Source organism: Ursus americanus, chromosome 1 (assembly GCF_024610735.1).
Source record: "Ursus americanus isolate L20-20 chromosome 1, mUrsAme1.1.p, whole genome shotgun sequence".
Taxonomy (NCBI): Eukaryota; Metazoa; Chordata; class Mammalia; order Carnivora; family Ursidae; genus Ursus; species Ursus americanus.
In genome coordinates this window covers 75,558,782-75,576,524 of record NC_142127.1, presented here as the reverse complement: position 1 = coordinate 75,576,524, position 17,743 = coordinate 75,558,782, and the positions used below count along the sequence as shown (strand labels likewise).

The 17,743-nt window shown below is 40.4% G+C and overlaps 1 protein-coding gene across 1 annotated transcript in view; it reads right to left on the bottom strand.

Moving 5' to 3' along the window:
* KIAA2012 (KIAA2012 ortholog) overlaps positions 1 to 17,743 on the bottom strand; it is a 102,424-nt gene that overhangs the window by 10,220 nt on the left and 74,461 nt on the right. Inside the window, exons 16-19 of the mRNA XM_087862748.1 lie at positions 6,702 to 6,792; positions 4,455 to 4,611; positions 2,393 to 2,507; positions 606 to 940 (exon numbers count right to left, since the gene is read on the bottom strand). Coding sequence (XP_087718874.1) covers positions 606 to 940; positions 2,393 to 2,507; positions 4,455 to 4,611; positions 6,702 to 6,792 — 698 coding nt within the window. The remainder of the gene's footprint in view (positions 1 to 605; positions 941 to 2,392; positions 2,508 to 4,454; positions 4,612 to 6,701; positions 6,793 to 17,743) is intronic.

Genomic DNA, 17,743 nt, shown 5'->3' with positions numbered 1-17,743 from the left:
AGCAGAGGGAAAATTGGTTGTGTTGGTCTTACTGAGAGATGTATCTGTATGGGTTTTTTTTTTTTTTTTGATTCATTGCAGCAATTTTCAAGGGTAATTTTCCTTACACTCATTCAATTTTTCTCTTAAATACTTGTCATTAGAATCAAGGTTCTTGGGACAAAATTACTTTTACATGCCGCAGCATCTTGTACAGATAGATATGTGTGTATAAGCTGCCTGTGGCCCAGTTGTGGGCCACAGAAAAACAGATTTTAGGAAAGGAGGAATTTCCATAGCCTTTTCAAGGCAAACAAAACATGAGCTCCCGGCCAAGTCAAGGATAGGTACTTGGCTCTGATGGCGGAAATCCCCCTTTCCTTGACACTGTTAGTTTGGGAGCCTCACAGAATGCATCATTTCAGAGGGGCTTTGCCACTCTGTGTCTTTGATCAGCTCTGGCTTCTTACAGGGTCAGAGGGTATGAGAGCAGAACAAGTAAAACCATGATGTGGTAGCACTGTTTCAGTAACTGCAATAAGATTCAGGGCAGTTTTTCCCACCTCTGCAATTGCAGCAGTGAGAACAGAAATCTCTCTGGCCAAGGTGAGAATACTGGACCTTACTTTGGAAGGGTCCTCATAACTTCTTTCTTCTTTAGATTCCATGTTTCCAGTGACGGGTATAGTCTGGGCGGGTGATGACCTTCTATCTGTGGACACTTGGCTCTCCTGAGCGCCATACTTGTGGGAAAGCCAAGAGTCCTCTACAAGAGATTCTGCAGGAGAGAAACCTCTATCTGAAGTGTCTTCTGTTTTCTTAGAGTTAATGACATCAGACCCACTGAGCTCTGCTATTTCCAGATCCCTTTCCTTCTGTGTCCTTTTCCTTTTGGCTCTCGGTTTTCTTTCTTTGGGAATTAGTTCTGATTTCTTTTCAATCTTTGATTCCTTTGACTTTCCTGGAGAAGAACAATGGGAGACAGAGTTGTAGCTAAGTAAACGTGATCTCTACATCCTTTTCAGTAGCTTTGAAACCTCAGTGGGCAAAGGAATCACCCGGGGTGTAGATTCCTGAGCTCCACTCCTAGAATCTGATTCTGTAGGAATCGGCATTTTAATGACCACTCCAAGTGTTTCGAGAAGGGTCGTCCACAGACCACCCTTTGAGAAACTGCCTTATCCTATTTGGATCAACTGTAATTCAATAGTTTTGCACTAAAAAAGTTCTGTTTCACCCTGACCTATGGTAGAAGCAAGACTCTCCAGAGGGGAAAACTACAGACACAGATGGAAAGTCAAGCCTCAAGAGTCTGGCTTGAGTTTGCGGCTTTGTAACCTGGCAAAGTTTAAGCCTTCCATACTTTAAGAACTCTTCCTCAATTCACCTCTAGGGACCACAAATATTTCCTTTCCCCAGTCCTGCCAGTGCAACCCAAGTCATGGGATACAACAATGTAAGGTCAGCAAGACTTTAAAAAGCAAATCTTAAAAATAGATTTGGCCCAGGAGACGATCCAATGTCATACTTTCTGACGGCCTTTGATTTGTCTGGAGGGTCTTCTAAATCATGTAGCCAGGAAAGAATGGGTGTTAAGTTTTAAGCTAAAGAAACCTTCAGAAGCATGGGATTCTAAATTCCTCGGAAGGTGCAGTACAGGGAACCAAGAAGAAAAACGGCAGCTGGGGTAGTCATTCAGAGCTTGTTTCATCCTTCCTCTTCCCAAATGCTTGCACTACCCAATTCTCAAATTATGGTACAGTTCCTAGTTCATAGAGGCCATGGTAAGAATATGTGCTTGGAACCAAATGGCATGGTCAGACCCTGGGTCCACCATTCCCTGTTCAATCTGTTTGGTCTTATGCAAGCCACCCTATCTGTCTCAAGCCTCAACCACTATACAATATAATAATAATGCTTACTTTATGGAGATGTTTTGGGGATTTTATGATGTCATATATGCAGGACTCTTAATTCAGTGGGTATTCAGTAAATAGGTGCTGTTATTATTATTTCCCCTCTTGATCACAGGTGTCTAGGCAACCCTGGGTTCCTCTCTCCTCTATGTCCTAAGATACTGACATGAAGTAGGCTGCAACAGTGTCTTAGCCAGAGATAGTCAAAAAGATTCCAAACAGGGGTGCCTGGGTGGCTCAGCTGTTAAGCATCTGCGTTTAGCTCAGGGCTCCCTGCTCGGCGGGAAGCCTGCTTCTCCCTCTCACACTCCTCTTGCTTGTGTTCCCTCTCTCGCTGTCTCTCTCTGTCAAATAAATAAATAAAATCTTAAGAAAAAAAAAAAAAGACTCCAAACAGGTAGTTTGTTCCATTGGATTCATGCTGATTCTCTGTGACACCTCCCAGTCCCCATTAGGTGTCTTTTCCTGGGTCGTTTGTCAGGAGCACACTCCCTTACCAACAGCGGCCTCTGCTTCCCTGTGGACCTTTTCTTCTCTCCGCCCCTTGGATGCCTTGGACTTATCTGTCTTGGTTCTTTTCTTTCTCTTGGCTTTGCCAATCAACTCTATCTCCTAAAGGTGAAAAATTAAGGAAAAGGACCATGATGTGTAGGAAACAAGAAAAAAAAAAAAACATCAAAGGAAGATTATGTTGAACAAAACAGAATGGCTTAGAATGGAATTTGTAGGGGTTTCACATGAAGCAGAAGAGGGAGTCTTAGAATGGAGCTGGTGTGGAGATCCTCAGGTTCAGCCTTTCCTTTAAAACTGCTAGGTCTAATGCCGTAGGAGGAAAGAGGAACAGAATACACTTGATGAGTGTCCCCTTTTCTGATGCTAAATCATGATCAACAGAGTTGGATCAAAGTGAAGCGATTTTCAACCTTGATAGATCGCTATTGCTACAATTAATGTTTAGTTTAAATCAAAGCCAGCTTTATTCACTGTTGCATCATTTGCTAACTTTCCAGAAGTTTCTCAAGCAGATGACCACAACCATGTCAGTCTTCACCTTTCCCCATGGGCTGGGACAACAATGGAGACTCCTCTGAAGAGAGGATGGCAGAGTGGGGCCATGGCTCCCACTCAGTACCTGCAATATTTTGACATAATAAGAAATATATATATGGTCTTCATCCCTGGTCTCTGGCACAGAACTCCTAAAACCATTGTAATATCTGGAGTATTAATGTGAAAAAAGTGGCTTTTGGTTTTCATTAACACAACCCCTTTCAACCGCACCAGAGATTGTGTTAATGAGGTGATTTTAGAAAGCACCTAAGGAGGGGTGCCGGTTACCAGGGGAGCCAACCATGTGATCAGAGGGTTGGAACTTTCAGCCCAACACCCCCAACCTCAGAGGAGGGAGAAAAGGCTAGAAGTTGAGTTAATAATCATTTGCCAGTGCTTTAATCAATGCTTTTATCCATCAATGCCTATGTAATGAAGCCTCCATAAAAACCTGAACCAAAAGAGTTTGGACTGCTTCTGGATTGGTGAACACAACAACATGCTGGGAGGGTGGCATACTCTCAACTCCATGGAGACAGAAGCGCCCGCATTTGGGACCTTTCTGGACCTTGCCCTACGTATCTCTTCATCTGACTGTACACTTGTATCCTTTAACATATCTTTTGTAAGGGGTGCCTGGCTCGCTCAGTTGGTGGAATGTGCAACTCTTGATCTTGGGGTTGTAAGTTCGAAGCCCACGTTGGGTGTAGAGATTACTTAACAATAAAATCTTTGAGGCGCCTGGGTGGCTCAGTCAGTTAAGCATCTGTCTTTGGCTTGGGTCATTGTCTCGGGGGTCCTGGGATTGAGTCCCGCAATGCATTGGGCTCCCTGCTCAGCGGGCAGTCTGCTTCTCTCTCTCCCTCTGCCTCTTACCCCTGCTATGGTCTCTCTCACTCTTTCTCTCTCAAATAAATAAATAAAATCTTAAAAAAACACGAAAACCAAAAAACAATAAAATCTTTAAAAACATCCTTTGTAATAAATCAGTTATAGTGAGGAAATAACTTTCTGAGATTTGTGAGCCATTCTAGCAAATTATCAAAGCTGAGGAAGGGGTTGTGGGAACGCTCTATTTATAGGGGACAACCTGGGACTTGTGACTGGTGTCTTGTGGGACTGAGCCCTGAACCTGTGGGGTCTGTGCTAACTCCAGGCTGTGTCAGAATTGAACTACAGGACACCCAGTTGGTGTCCTTTGAGCTGGAGATTGATTGATGTGGGAAAAGACTCCACACATCTGGCATCAGAAGTGGTGTGTAGGAAAACTGAAGTTTCCTTTTAGTACCTTTGTAGGAATTAGAAATGGGCAGTCCATCCTTCAGAGGGATGCCCCGCATTGAGGGTGGGGGGGGGGCAGGGCATGGTGAGTGAACCACAGACTGGATTTCAGCTCTCACTTGCCCCTTTGCAGTCCCCTTGTATATAGAGCAGACAACCTACACAACTGCACATGGCAGCCTGACGGGAGCAAGCTTTTGGACCAAGCTCCCAGATGGTTACACTTACACTGATGTTGGCTAGAGCCTGCTGGGTGAACAGTCTTGGTTCAGTCCTCCCTTCTGTCGCTCTTGGAAGAAGAGATACATCTATAGGACCCAATCTCTCTGGGGACTCGTGTCTTGGGAGTCTCCTGTGCAGAAGGCGTACATCATAATCTCTGCCCCTTTTTAGAAAGAGCAAAACAACAGGATCAAATTAAATAAAAAACTCTGGTGGACAAGGAAGAGGAAAAGTGAACAAACATTGAGCCCCCGATTCTGCGGTGCTATGATGGGCATTTTACACACTTGGTCAACCCTCTTTTTCTCAACACACTCCTGAATAAGGGAGAATAGAAAGTTGAGTCTTCCCTTTTGGGGCTCTTTCCAGCTAAATCCTCAATTTAGAGAGCAGAAGGAATCGTTTGCCTCTCTGGGGTTGCATATTTATGCCTTCAGTTGAATGACATAAGGTTATCTAACTGAAATTCTTCTATCAAAGGCTTAGCTGAAAAATAAATGACCTTTAAGAAAGACTGTTTTAGGAACATGAACTATCTATCCATTCTTTTATGCCCTTTGAATTCTATTCTTGATCAAATCTAGCCACCAAAAGGTCATGTGCTGTGTTTGTGTGACCCCTTGTAGAATTGCTGTCACTGGCTATCTGCCTTGAGGATAACGGACTTATGTTCTCTGGGTAAAAGGGTCCCTAAGAAACAGCCATGAGGGTGTCAGTAACAGCAGCAGCTACTGTGTGCCAGGCCTGGTTCTGGGCATTTTATTTTTTAGCTAAATCGGTATTATATTCACTGTGCTGTGCTAGTACAGGGCCTTACTATAGAAACTTGAGAAATATTTGTTGAATGAGGTAAATGGAATTTCCTGTAAATATGAGTCTTTAAATCATTCAATGTCACTCTATAAAAACCCACAGAAGACTTACCCTTTAGAATTTAATGCTAGGAAAACATTTATTTCCCCCGAGGAACAGGTACACTGCAAATGAGAACCACAAGCCTGATTGTGTTGCTCCTTTTTTTTTTGTTTGTTTTTTTGCGTTCACACTCAGGAATCTCTATTCAAATCTGAAAGTCTGACTTTAGTCACAAAGACTATAATGACTTTTGTGGAATGTTGCTGTTCCTTTTTCTTTTCCTCTGGCTTAACATTTTTTTTTTCTTTTTGGTTATCTCACCTTTTTCTTGGTGATGGGGTTGTTGTAAGTCATTTAATCCACTGTGGAAAAAGCTGAAGTATAACAGTCAAAAAGTGGAACTTTTCAGATAGCTGCCTCTGTACCAGACAGTGCCTCTCTCCCTTCGTTCCTAGGGAGCACAAAACCTCTTAGACCCAGGAGGGAATCCTTAGACCATGAGGCAGGTGAGAGCAGGTTCTCAAGTCACTGATGCTCACGGGAGGTCACAAGAGGCTATAGTTCCAGCTGCCACCGCCACATGGGCTTGTCAAGTGACTGGGGCTACTGGCCGAGGCTTGGTCAATGAGCCTGTAGCAAGCACATAGTGAGCAGATAGGAAGCACTTACTACATGTTAGCAATTTGTGTTAGTATTGTTATTATTTATTTTACCCAGAGCTGAGTGAATGCTGAGAGGAGAGCCCAAGGTTGAATTGACAGACTTTACCTTTGTAGGCATGTCTGTAGATCTCAGCTATATAGACAAATGGGGAAAGCTGTTTCCACACTGTTAAACATCATTCTTCACCTACCCAGCCAAAGAATATGGCTGAAGTTGGAAACATATCACAATATAATCCTCCCCAAGAATCTGTGCTTAGACATAATTCCAGCTGTTAGAGTATGCAGTTAGCCTAAGAATCTTCATGCTTAGAAAAGACAGAAATTAAATGAATTAGGGGTGCCTGGGTGGCACAGCGGTTAAGCGTCTGCCTTCGGCTCAGGGCGTGATCCCGGCGTTGTGGGATCGAGCCCCACATCAGGCTCTTCCGCTATGAGCCTGCTTCTTCCTCTCCCACTCCCCCTGCTTGTGTTCCCTCTCTCGCTGGCTGTCTCTATCTCTGTCAAATAAATAAATAAAATCTTAAAAAAAAAAAAGAAATTAAATGAACTAAAAACAAAGAAAATGGGGGCACTTGGCTAGCTCAGTCAGTAGAGAATTTAATTCTTGATCCCGGGATCGTGAGTTCAAGGCCCAGGCTGGGTGTGGAGATGACTTTAAACAAACAAACAAACAAACAAACAAAGATGAAATAAAAGTGGAGCAGCCCATGTCATTACAACTTCAAACACTTACATCTTTTGGACACTATCTGACTCAGGGGTTTGGATGTGGTCAGCCAGGGAAGCGCTAAGAGGGTCAACGGTCATACTCCTCAGCTCCTGGTCTGTAAAGACAAAGAGCATCCTTAACAGCAAAGGGCAATAGATAACAGACAACAATTCCAGACATGGGGAAACATGTACTTGGTTAGTAGTCAAAGACATGCAAATTAGCACAATGAAGTTTGTTAGACCTAGAAAATTTGCAAATGCTGCACAAACCAGTGCCAGCACATAGCAAGTGACATTAAAATTAGTAGACTCTTTGGGAAAGTGATAGGACGGTATGTACCAAGAACCAGAAAAATGTTCTAGTCTTTGTTCAGGAATCTGACTCCTCGGTATTTATCATGAGGCAATAATTCAAAAGAACAAAGTTCTTTTTTTTATACAGAGTTGTTATAACTTTGTTATTAATAATGAAAAATTAGAAACAGCTCAACAATGGGAGATTGGGGAAACAATTCATGATGCATTAATTTGACATTTAAAATTATGGTTAAAAAGATAATAAGCAATATGGAAAATATGATATAAAGAAGTAAAAATGTAAACTACAGAGCAGTGTGTTAGAACTCTATAAAATACAAGTGTAAATAAATAAGGGCTTTAAGAGAAAACAGAATAAGAAAATAATGTTAGATTAGGAGGTGTATGTGTGTTTAGATTTCTTCTTAAAACCCCAGTGTGGTTATAACATTGAAAATGAAATTGATTAGAAAAAACCCAAACAGGGATGCATGGGTGGCTCAGTGGGGAGTCTGAGTGTCTCTCTCTCTCTCTCTCTCTCTGCCCCTCCCCATACTTGTGCGCTCTCACTCTCTGTCTCAAATAAACAAACAAACAAACAAACAACAATCCAAGAAAAAGTAGAAGGGAAGTTGACTGCATCAAAATCTTTACAGGAAAAATAAATAGTATTTTTTAACACTTTAAAAAACTGACCTAATGGTAAAATTTAAATAAGTATAATTTATCATATGCCAATTATCCCTCAATAAAGAAAAAATATTAATACAAATAAAGTACCTAAAACAGTGTTGGCACTTGGTAAAAATAAACAAGAACCAAAAAAATCTCACCCATGATCACTCTACTCATATACAATTAATGCAAATATTTTGGTGTATGTACTTTCATGCATATATAATATATACTCATTTTAATAGAATTAAAAATAATGTATATACAATTTTAATTTACTTTTGTTATTAGAGTTTCCCTTATAATTAAATATTCCTAAAAATGATTTTAATAACAGTATAGCATTTCATTGTACAAATGTACCATAACTGACTTTACCAAACACGTAACTTTTAAAATTCAGGTTGTTTCAAATTTTTTATAATTATTAAGAACTTTGCATAACATATCCTTGAAAGGAATGTTTTTGATTATTAAAAGACATACTCTTTGTTCATATCTGTGATTATTAAAGGATATACAATCTTTAAGTCACAGTGTTTACTGCCAAATTGTTCCCCAGAAAATTTGTACCAATTTATACTGAGAAAATGGCCATTTACTTCCTTCATTGATCACATGCTTATTAGGTTATTTACTACATGCTGGGAATTGTGTTAGGTGCTGGGAATACAGTGGGGAGTAGGACGGAAACACCTAGTCTCAGGGAGTTTAAATCTTATTGGGGAAGTTGGATATTAACACAAAATAAAACAAAAACCAAAAAACAAAAAACTTTTTAAAAGGAAGACTGTAATATTCAGTCCCTCTTTCTCTTTGAGCAGTAGGTTCTTCTGTGAATTAATTTATCTGTCCTCAATTTTGTTTACTTGTAGGTATTATAACTTTAAAGAAAGATTGGAAAGGAAAAATTCACGTGTCATCCTACCAACACCATCCCCTTAATACTACGGTTAGTCCGTTTTTCAGCATTCGAAGTTGTCTGTGACGCCTCCGCTCCTTCCGAGACCAGAGCGTGTTTGTCACTTGGTTTTTTTCTGCCATTCCCAAACTTTAAGGGTGACACATCACTTTTGTCTCACACATCAACCTCCCGATCTAGCAGTGGGGACGAAATTGTTTATGTATGGGATTGTTGGGGAAACTGGGAAGGGTGATTGTGGTGGTACCTTGGAATTTATTTTGTCTAGGATTATATATAATATTAACAGGGAGCTGGAGCTAATTTGAGTATCTTCACGATAAGGGGAACACTGGGGTGGCGGGGGGGGGGGGGGGATTTCATTCCCTAGCAAGCCTGGTTCAGTAAACGCTGTCTCACTGAAGACATTCACAGCTCCTCAAAGCGCTTTTGAACTTTGGGACAGGGCACGACAGGACCAGCAGAGGGCGCATTTGTATTGCCCAAAACCCGAGGTTCCACGTTGGTGTAATTTCACCACATGGATTACAACGGAAGCCCTGTCAGGTCTGGTAGGTGGACCCTAGAAAAGAGTTTTTCCCCCCTACTCTAGAATAATAACCTGATATTTAGGAAGTACTGGAATAAACTAAGGCAGTACTTTGATAGCATACAACTTCGAACTGCTTTTAAAAAAATCTGTAAAATATTTCAAGAATGCAGAGTATAGAAAATAATACTGTATAATGAGCGCCCGTGTATATACCGCCCAGCTTTGTGAAATCTTAACATCGTGCCATATCTGATTCACATGTTTTTCTAAAGAAATAAAACATTTCAGATACAGTCCAAGACTTCATTGTATCACACACAATCCCATTTCTCTTACTCTCTATCCAGTAGTAACCATTCTCTTAAATTTGGTGTTTGTCAATTGGACACACTACCCCAAAATATGGCACCTTTGCATATTAAATATTTCAAGCTGAAGGAATTTGAAGAATGGCAGGTGAAGGAAGGATTCTCTGACCACCGCACCCTTCTTCCCTGAAGCAGGTTATAAGACCCTCATTGGGGCCCCTGGGTGGCTCAGTTGGTGGAACATGCAACTCTTGATCTCGGGGTTGTGAGTCTGAGCCCCATGTTAGGTGTAGAGATTATTTAAAAATAAAAAAAAATATTTAAAACAAATAGACTTAACCATTTCTTTGGGTCCTCACTTTTTTTTTTAAAGATTCTATTTATTTATTTGAGAGACAGAGTGAGTGAGAGAGAGAGCACAGGAGCAGGGGCAGAGGGAGAGGAAGAAGCAGGCTCCCTTGCTGAGCAGGGAACCCAACGCGGGGCTTGATCCCAGGATCCTGGGATCATGACCGGAGGTGAAGGCAGATGCTTAACTGACTGAGGCACCCAGGCAACCTGGATTCCCATTTTCTTATGAAGGCTCCTGTGTCACATAAAATTTATGTTGAATATATTTGTGTGCTTTCCTCCTCTTAAATTTCTCTATGTCAGTTTAATTTTTATGTACAGCCAGGGACCCTAGGAGGGTCAAGGAAAAGTTTTTCTTCTCCTACATTGTCCTCAGGCATATGCTTATATCTTTGCCACATATAAATGCACTTATAAACAACATATAATACTATTTTACACATTAAATCCTTATATCAATAGTATCATTTATATAACTTTTGGAACTTATTTATTTTGCTTAACATTTTGTTTTGTGATTAAATCATGATAATACACGTAGTTTCCATTCATTTATTTTAAGCTACCAACCCTGTTCCACTGTATAAACATACCACAATTTATTTATCCATTTTGATGGCTGTTTCTGATTATTCCCAATTTTTTGTGATTACAAACAATGCTTCAATGAACCTTCTTGAGTAAGTCACCTTTCATACATGCAAGAGTTTCTCTGAGGTATATATGGGAATAAAATTGTTGAGTTGCAAGGTATATGCATCTTCAATTTATTGGATATTTCCAAATTGCTCTGAATTTCTAAAACTCCATATCCTCATCAATAGTGGGTCGTTTGCAGACTTTTAAATTTTGGTTAATCTGAAATATATATGAAATGATATTTTTGACTTTTTTTACATGGCCATTTACTTAGGCTTCCTCTTCTGTTAATTGCCTGTTCATATCTATTAGCCATTTTTTATTTGGGTGGATTTTCTTTTCCTTCTCTATTTATAGCAGTTCTTGCTGCATTTTGGATATTAATACTTTGTTGGTTTTATGCACTGCAGATATTGTCTTCTAGTCTATGATTTATCCTTTTTTTTAAATAAAGATTTTATTTATTTATTTATTTAGGTGATCTCTACACCCAACATGGGGCTCAAACTTATAACCCCGAGATCAAGAGTTGCATGCTCTACTGACTGAGCCAGCCAGGCACCCCTGTGATTTGCCTTTTTTTTTTTTTTTTAAAGATTTTATTTACTCGACAGAGATAGAGACAGCCAGCGAGAGAGGGAACACAAGCAGGGGGAGTGGGAGAGGAAGAAGCAGGCCCACAGTGGAAGAGCCTGATGTGGGGCTCGATCCCATAATGCCGGGATCACACCCTGAGCCGAAGGCAGATGCTCAACCGCTGTGCCACCCAGGCGCCCCTGTGATTTGCCTTTTAAGTTTGTTTTTGCTGCCTTGTCAAAAACTTTAAATTTTAATATAGCCAGAGAAATTGTCAATAAGGAAATTGTCAATAATTTATTTATGTTTTGAATCATGGGTAGGAAATTTTTTCCTTTCTCAAATTCATAAAGATTTTCTTCTATATTTTCTTCTAAAAAAGTTTCAAATTTTTGCTTTTTCAGGGGTGCCTGGCTGGCTCAGTTAGAAGAACATGAGGCTCTTGATCTTGGCGTTGTGAGTTTGAGCCCCACACTGGGTATAGAGATTACTTAAAAATAAAATCTTAAAAAAAAATTTTTTTTTTTGTTTTAAAAACTACACCCGATATTTTGTGAGGTAAAGATTTAAAAATTGGATAACCTGTTATCTCAAAATTATATACTGAAAAATAGCTCATTCTTTATACTTTTGCCATATATTGTTTCCATATATGTGTGCATTTATTTCTGGATTCTTTATTCTCTTCTGTCTGTCTCTAAGCCAATACCATATGGCTTTAAGTGATTTTTGATATTTAATATTTTGGATATTTTAGTTTTTGGCCTCTCTGTTTTTCTTCAAAATTTTATTGATTATTTTAGGCCCCTTTATGAATTTTGGAATCAACTTACCATGTTCTACCAAAAACCCAACTGGGGATTTAATAAAACCCTACTTGCATTGAATTTGCAGATTAATTTAGGGAGAATTGTCACCTTCCTATTTGTGAACATTATATACAGCATTATATAGAATGTTATATTTATTTTGGCCTATTTTCATTTAATTTAACAAAATTTTGTAATTTTTTCAAGAAAGTCTCACATATCTTTTTTACATTTATTTGTAGGATATCTATACATATATCTATACATATAATGTTATATTTAAAAATTACATTTATCCTGCCTTCCTATATAAACTGTACCAGTGGCTAACCAGTGGAAGAGGAAAAGTTGTTTTGTTTCCTTTGGTAAGAGTTTTCCAAGTAATAAGTGGAGAAAGAACAATAGAATTTCAGTAACACGACTTTGCAGCCTCTGTGAAGAGATGGATTGGTAGCTGCTGGCCTCGTGAAGAGAACAAGCAGACGTTACGTTTCCTGATGGAAGAAGACAATGCCTTCCAGGAAACTGTCTTGCCGAAAGGAAAAACCAAACTTGAATCTGGTCAGATCTCTAGATCAGAGTACGAATTTACGGGGAATATAGAAGACAAACACATAAAACTACACCGTGGGGAAGCAAGAGCAAAATCTAGATTGTGGGAAACTGCATAAGACAAGGGACTCAATTTCCTAAAAATAAACTAAAAGAGGGTAAAAAAAAAAGAAATGGAGGGGAGCCTATAAATTAAAGGAGACGTGAAGGCCATACCAACCAATTGCAAACAAACACACTCTAAAACAATTATAGTAATTATGAGACAATTATGGCACTGAAAAAATGGAATATTCAATTATATTAAGAAATAGTTTTAATTTTTAGGTGCAACGGTTGTATTATGGTTATGTCAAAAGTGTCTTTCCTTGTCTTTTAAACATATATACTTAAGTGTGTATAGGTAAAATTATATAAGCCTGGAAAATTTTTTTCAAAATAATATGGGAGGGAGGAAGTGGGGATGTGGGTGAGCAGTATTGGCCAGGAGATGGGCACGTGGGATTCTTGTGCTGTTCTGTTCGTCTTTGTGGAAGTTTGGGATTTCCCATAATAACAACGATCTTAAAATTGCATTATAAATTGTACTTTATGTTTTGACACACTGTTGTTTCTCCACAGTTGATTTTTATGTATTGAACTGTATTTAGTAATCTTGCTGAATTTTTGTCTTTTAATTACTTGTCTGTAGAGGCCCTCAGATTTTCCATATAAGTAATTATTTGGGAATAATGACAGTGCCATTTCCTCCTTTCTGTCCACTTTTCCTTTCTTTAGGTTTCCCTACTGTGCTACTACAATGTTGAAATGGAAGCAATGACAGAGGGCATCCTTATCCTAGTTCTTTCTCTCAAGAGAATGTTCTTAAAGTTCTATCATTAAAGTGCGATGTTTACTGCAGGCTTTTGGTAGACATTCTTTATTAAAATCAGAAAGTCTTCCTTTGCCTCCAGTTTGATAATTTTAAATCATGAATGGGTGAATGTCATAAATTTATTTTTCCTTTTGTATCTATTGAGATGACCCTAAGGTTTTTGTCCTTTAATCTCTTGATGTGAATTACATAAACAGACGTTCCATGTTAGACCATCTTTGGGATGGGATAAACCGAATTCAGTTACGGTATGTACACATACCCCCCCCATATATCATAAAATATTATATATTTAAATATAAGCTTAAGGACTTGACTGATTAGTGTGTTATTTAGGAGTTTTGCATCTTTGATCATAAGTGAGATTGGTCTATAAATTTCCTTTCTTATGTTGTTCTTGTCTGTAGTTGCAACCGCTTTTTGGTTTTGATGAATTTTGGTCTCGAGTTAGAAATAGGCTTTACTTCCTGGAAGGTGAAGAGAATTTTCAGGATCAAGGGGCAACAGCTGTGTTCTGGGATTCTGGGGACTTCCCTGGGGTTTCCATTCTGGGTTAAGTGGAATGAGCCAGAAACATTCTTAAGGATGGACCACTTCCCACCATGAAGGAGGACTTTGAAATACCTTCTAGAAGCAAAAAATAAAACAGTGACAGAATGTGTAGGTCATCCAGGCTGCTAAGAACGAGCAGATTTTTCGGAACCCAGTACTGGGGTTCCAGATCACAGAGCCTCACAGTATACAGTGACTGTGTAGCCCTCATAGGGAGCAAATCAGGGAGCTGGGGGGCCCCACTGACATCAAGAGGCAGTCCTTTGCAGGGGTACCACTTTCCAGGCTGTAGATTCTGGGGCGCCGTCTCAACTCCTGGGCACACACTTCCGATCTATTTTTTCCATAGCTTTAAGAGGAATTTTTGCAACACTGGCTACTCCTTACTCCTTTGCACAGGCTGGGAAGTCATTCTATTTGCTCCTTCTAGAGCTGTTTATTCCTGGAGTCAGGAACTGCCCCCTGAAGAACCTCCCCTGTCGCTAGGTGGGCCAGTGGGAATTGTGCTCCTACAAGGCGGCAGTGGGCCCAACACGGATGTTTTCTTTCCTGTCCTCAGGGTGAGGAAATGTTGAGCCAGCTCTGACCATGTAGAGAAGGGTAACCACGATGGCAGAGAGAAGAACCCGGGGACACAGTTGTCCTACCCTCTGCTTGCCAACTTGGACTTTTCTGTGAGAAAGAAATACATTTTCCATCTTATTTGAAGTCACTTTATCTTGGTCTTTGTTAGAATGGTTGTATCAATACCCTAAATACCCTAAATGTGGTATTTAGGGTATTAAAACAGAGTATTAAAACAATAATGCTCTGAGCCTTTTTTCCCTGATAGAATAGAAATGGCTCACTGGTTTCTAAGGGTTTCTAAGACCTGCCTTTTGTCTTTTCCCCCTGCCTTTTGTCTTTCCCCCCCATTGTTTTAGGCTACTCATTAGGGACCCTCTGCACCTCCTGTAGGGCTCCCCAAACCTCCCACCTCTCCTAAGAATATCTGAAGTTCTGCCACATTCTAAGGGGTTATGTCACTATTGCTCCATAGCCTTTCACAGAATGCAGAGGCTGGTAAAACCGCTTTGTTCAGACTGGGTCTGCTGCCCACGCTTGGCCTTAAGTAAAAGGACTTACACAGAGGACTCACTCAATCAGTCCCCCAAGATCAAGCCCCCCTGTCGCTGAGACTGATCTAGAAAGTAATCATCAAGTTATCAACTTAGAACCAGCCTCTCCTGACAAGGTGCAACTTATGGCTACTAAATTAAGGTTTTTAAGAAATAGACTAATAGCCTTTAGTGAGCACTTATTGTGCGCCAGGTACTCATGTACATTACACGTATTAACTCCTTTATCTCTCAGTCACCTCATGAGATAAGGAATATTAGTACCTCCATTTTACAGATGAAAAAAAGATGCCCAGAGAAGTTTAGTAGCATACTCAAGGGCATGCAGTTAATAAGTGCGGAAACCAGGACCTGAACCCAGAGAATGAGACTTGCGGTCAGTGCTCTTGATCACTGTAAGGCTGCCTAGACAGTACCCTCTACTCCTTCCACCCTCATTATTTTCAAAAGTACAGATGATATAAATCAAATCGCTGATAAATTTAGAGAAATAAATTCTAGAAACAAGGTTAAGGGCAGTGATTCTCAAAGTGTGGTCTCTGTGCTACCACCATTAGCATTACCATCAAACTTACTAAAATTGCAAATTCTATGACCTCAAACCAGATATAATCAGGAACTCTGGGGACAGGGCCCCCAAATCTATTTTAACCAGCCTCTCAGGTGGTTCTGATGCACACTGAAGTTTGAGAACCACTGGCCTAGGAAATAAACAAGAATTGAATTTTTATTCTTTCTTTGGGCCATGAGGGTGGGGAAAAGACGTGGAAAGGAAACTTTTGTATTTAACATGAGCAATTTTGCAAACCCTTTGTCTGGTGAAAACTTGCATGCAGTAATCTCACCAAGTCTAAGACTCAAGGTATTCCCAGGGGAGATGGCACTGGCTCACTGCTCATAATTTAAACATGAAGATCACTACTAAGTTTAGTGTAGAAAAAAAAAAATCCAGGCAATTAGATGTAAGACCAATGAGGGGAAGAGCGATCCTTAAATAGTTAAAAAAAAAAAAAAAAATTCCTTGGCATGCCGTCTTGTTTTCCTTCAAAGATTTGAAATCCTTTTTAAACATTAGCATTTATCATTCAGGACAGGCAAATGCCTTCTTTAATTTTCTGCACTGATATTTCACTGCATTAAAGACTGTTGGGATAACCTTTATGGAACTCAGCCGGAGCCCGTCCCTCTGTCATGAGACAGGAAATCTGTTTCAACTGACTTGGTCATTACTTAGATTTGACCACGTTCTGCACTGCCTAAAACCTCCACTGTACTTGGCCAAGATCTTGGCGCCTCGTCAGTGTTCACATTCTGCATATGTGAGTTATGATATGAAAGGTCTGAAGACTGGAGCATGCTTCCTTGGTGACTGTCACTCAGCTTTGAAAATGGAGGAGGTAGGAGACTTATTTTAGCAAAAATTCTGCTTAAAAGCTTGACCAAACCCTGAAATTGGACTACCATAGGATTTTATTGTCTGATATGCAGAAGCAATGAAATCTTAAAAAAAAAAAAATTTTTTTAAGAGTGAGCACGTGAGCAGGAGTGGGGGGACAGAGGGGAAAGGAGAGAGAGAGACTCTCAAGCAGGCTCCACACCCAGCGCAGAGCCCTACGTGGGGCTCAATCCCATGACCCTGAGATCATGACCCATGCCAAAATTAAGAGTCCTATGCTCAAATGACTGAGCCACCCAGGTGCCCCAGCAATGAAATCTTTTAAAATGAGTATAAAAATTATTTTTGTTTAGAATGTCAACTGAAAGAAAAAGTAAAATATGTAAACAGAAAAATATCAAGTTTAGGGTGAAATCCCAAATCCATGACTTTGCACGTTTAACTCTAGTGAGCTCTCACAGTCTCCCTTGCCTCATGGGTTCTAGAGGAGATAAAAAGAGTCATGGTGTTATTTCACAGGTTGATAAACTGTGAGCATGAGAGGGTAGACATTTAATCATTATGATATCCAAGTCAAGATTCATATTCATATTCATGAAAGAGCTACTGTATATGAATTACTTCATTTATTTCTCATTCCACGTTATGAGGGGAATACTGTTTTTAGCCTCAGTTAAGGACACTGAGGCACAGAGGAGTTAAGGCAGAGGTAGTCCAACTGCAGACAGAGCCCATGTTCTCCACTCAGCTGCTCAGAGCTGCCATTGCTAGCCCATATAGAGCACTTTATGTGAACCAAGCAAGGCACCCCGGTAGAAAGGCCGAGTAAGAAAAGGAGCCCCCACTGCGTGGAGAGCCCCAATCCTGAGGTGCATGGCTTTGGGAGCAGAGCACAGACCCCTATTTGCTCCCTCTACTGGATGTCTTTGTACAGCAAACAACAAACAATTCTTTCCGGCTGGCACTGTGCCCGCCCCTTGCAAACACAAGAGTCTCTCCCATATCAGTGTCCATTCTTGCAAGATGCAATGAGGATAAAGAACAGTCCTGCTACTTGGGTCTACCCAACCGCAGCAACACACAGACGCACAGGTGTCTCCGGGGGAGAGATTAGAGTCTAGCTCAGGGTGTGGGAATATGAACTATGCCAAAAAGCGCAGTTCTGGGTCTGATATATCCTAGAATCATCATTATTAAATGCAAGATCATTTTTGGAGGAAGCCACACTTGAATAGCTCTGGCCACCCAGGGTGGTGGGCAGCAAGGTTTGGGTCTCTAAAGACACTGGTCGCCCCTCTGTTGGAATATTAACCCTCTAGGCAGGGAACCTCAGCTCCTGCACCTGCATATCCGAGCCCATGTGAAAGCAAGAGGAACAGAGAAGTGGAAATGCTTGTGTAGCCTTTTCGTGATGCCCCAGGGTCTCCACTCCCTTCCATCAACCTGCGGCCTCTGGCAGGAAA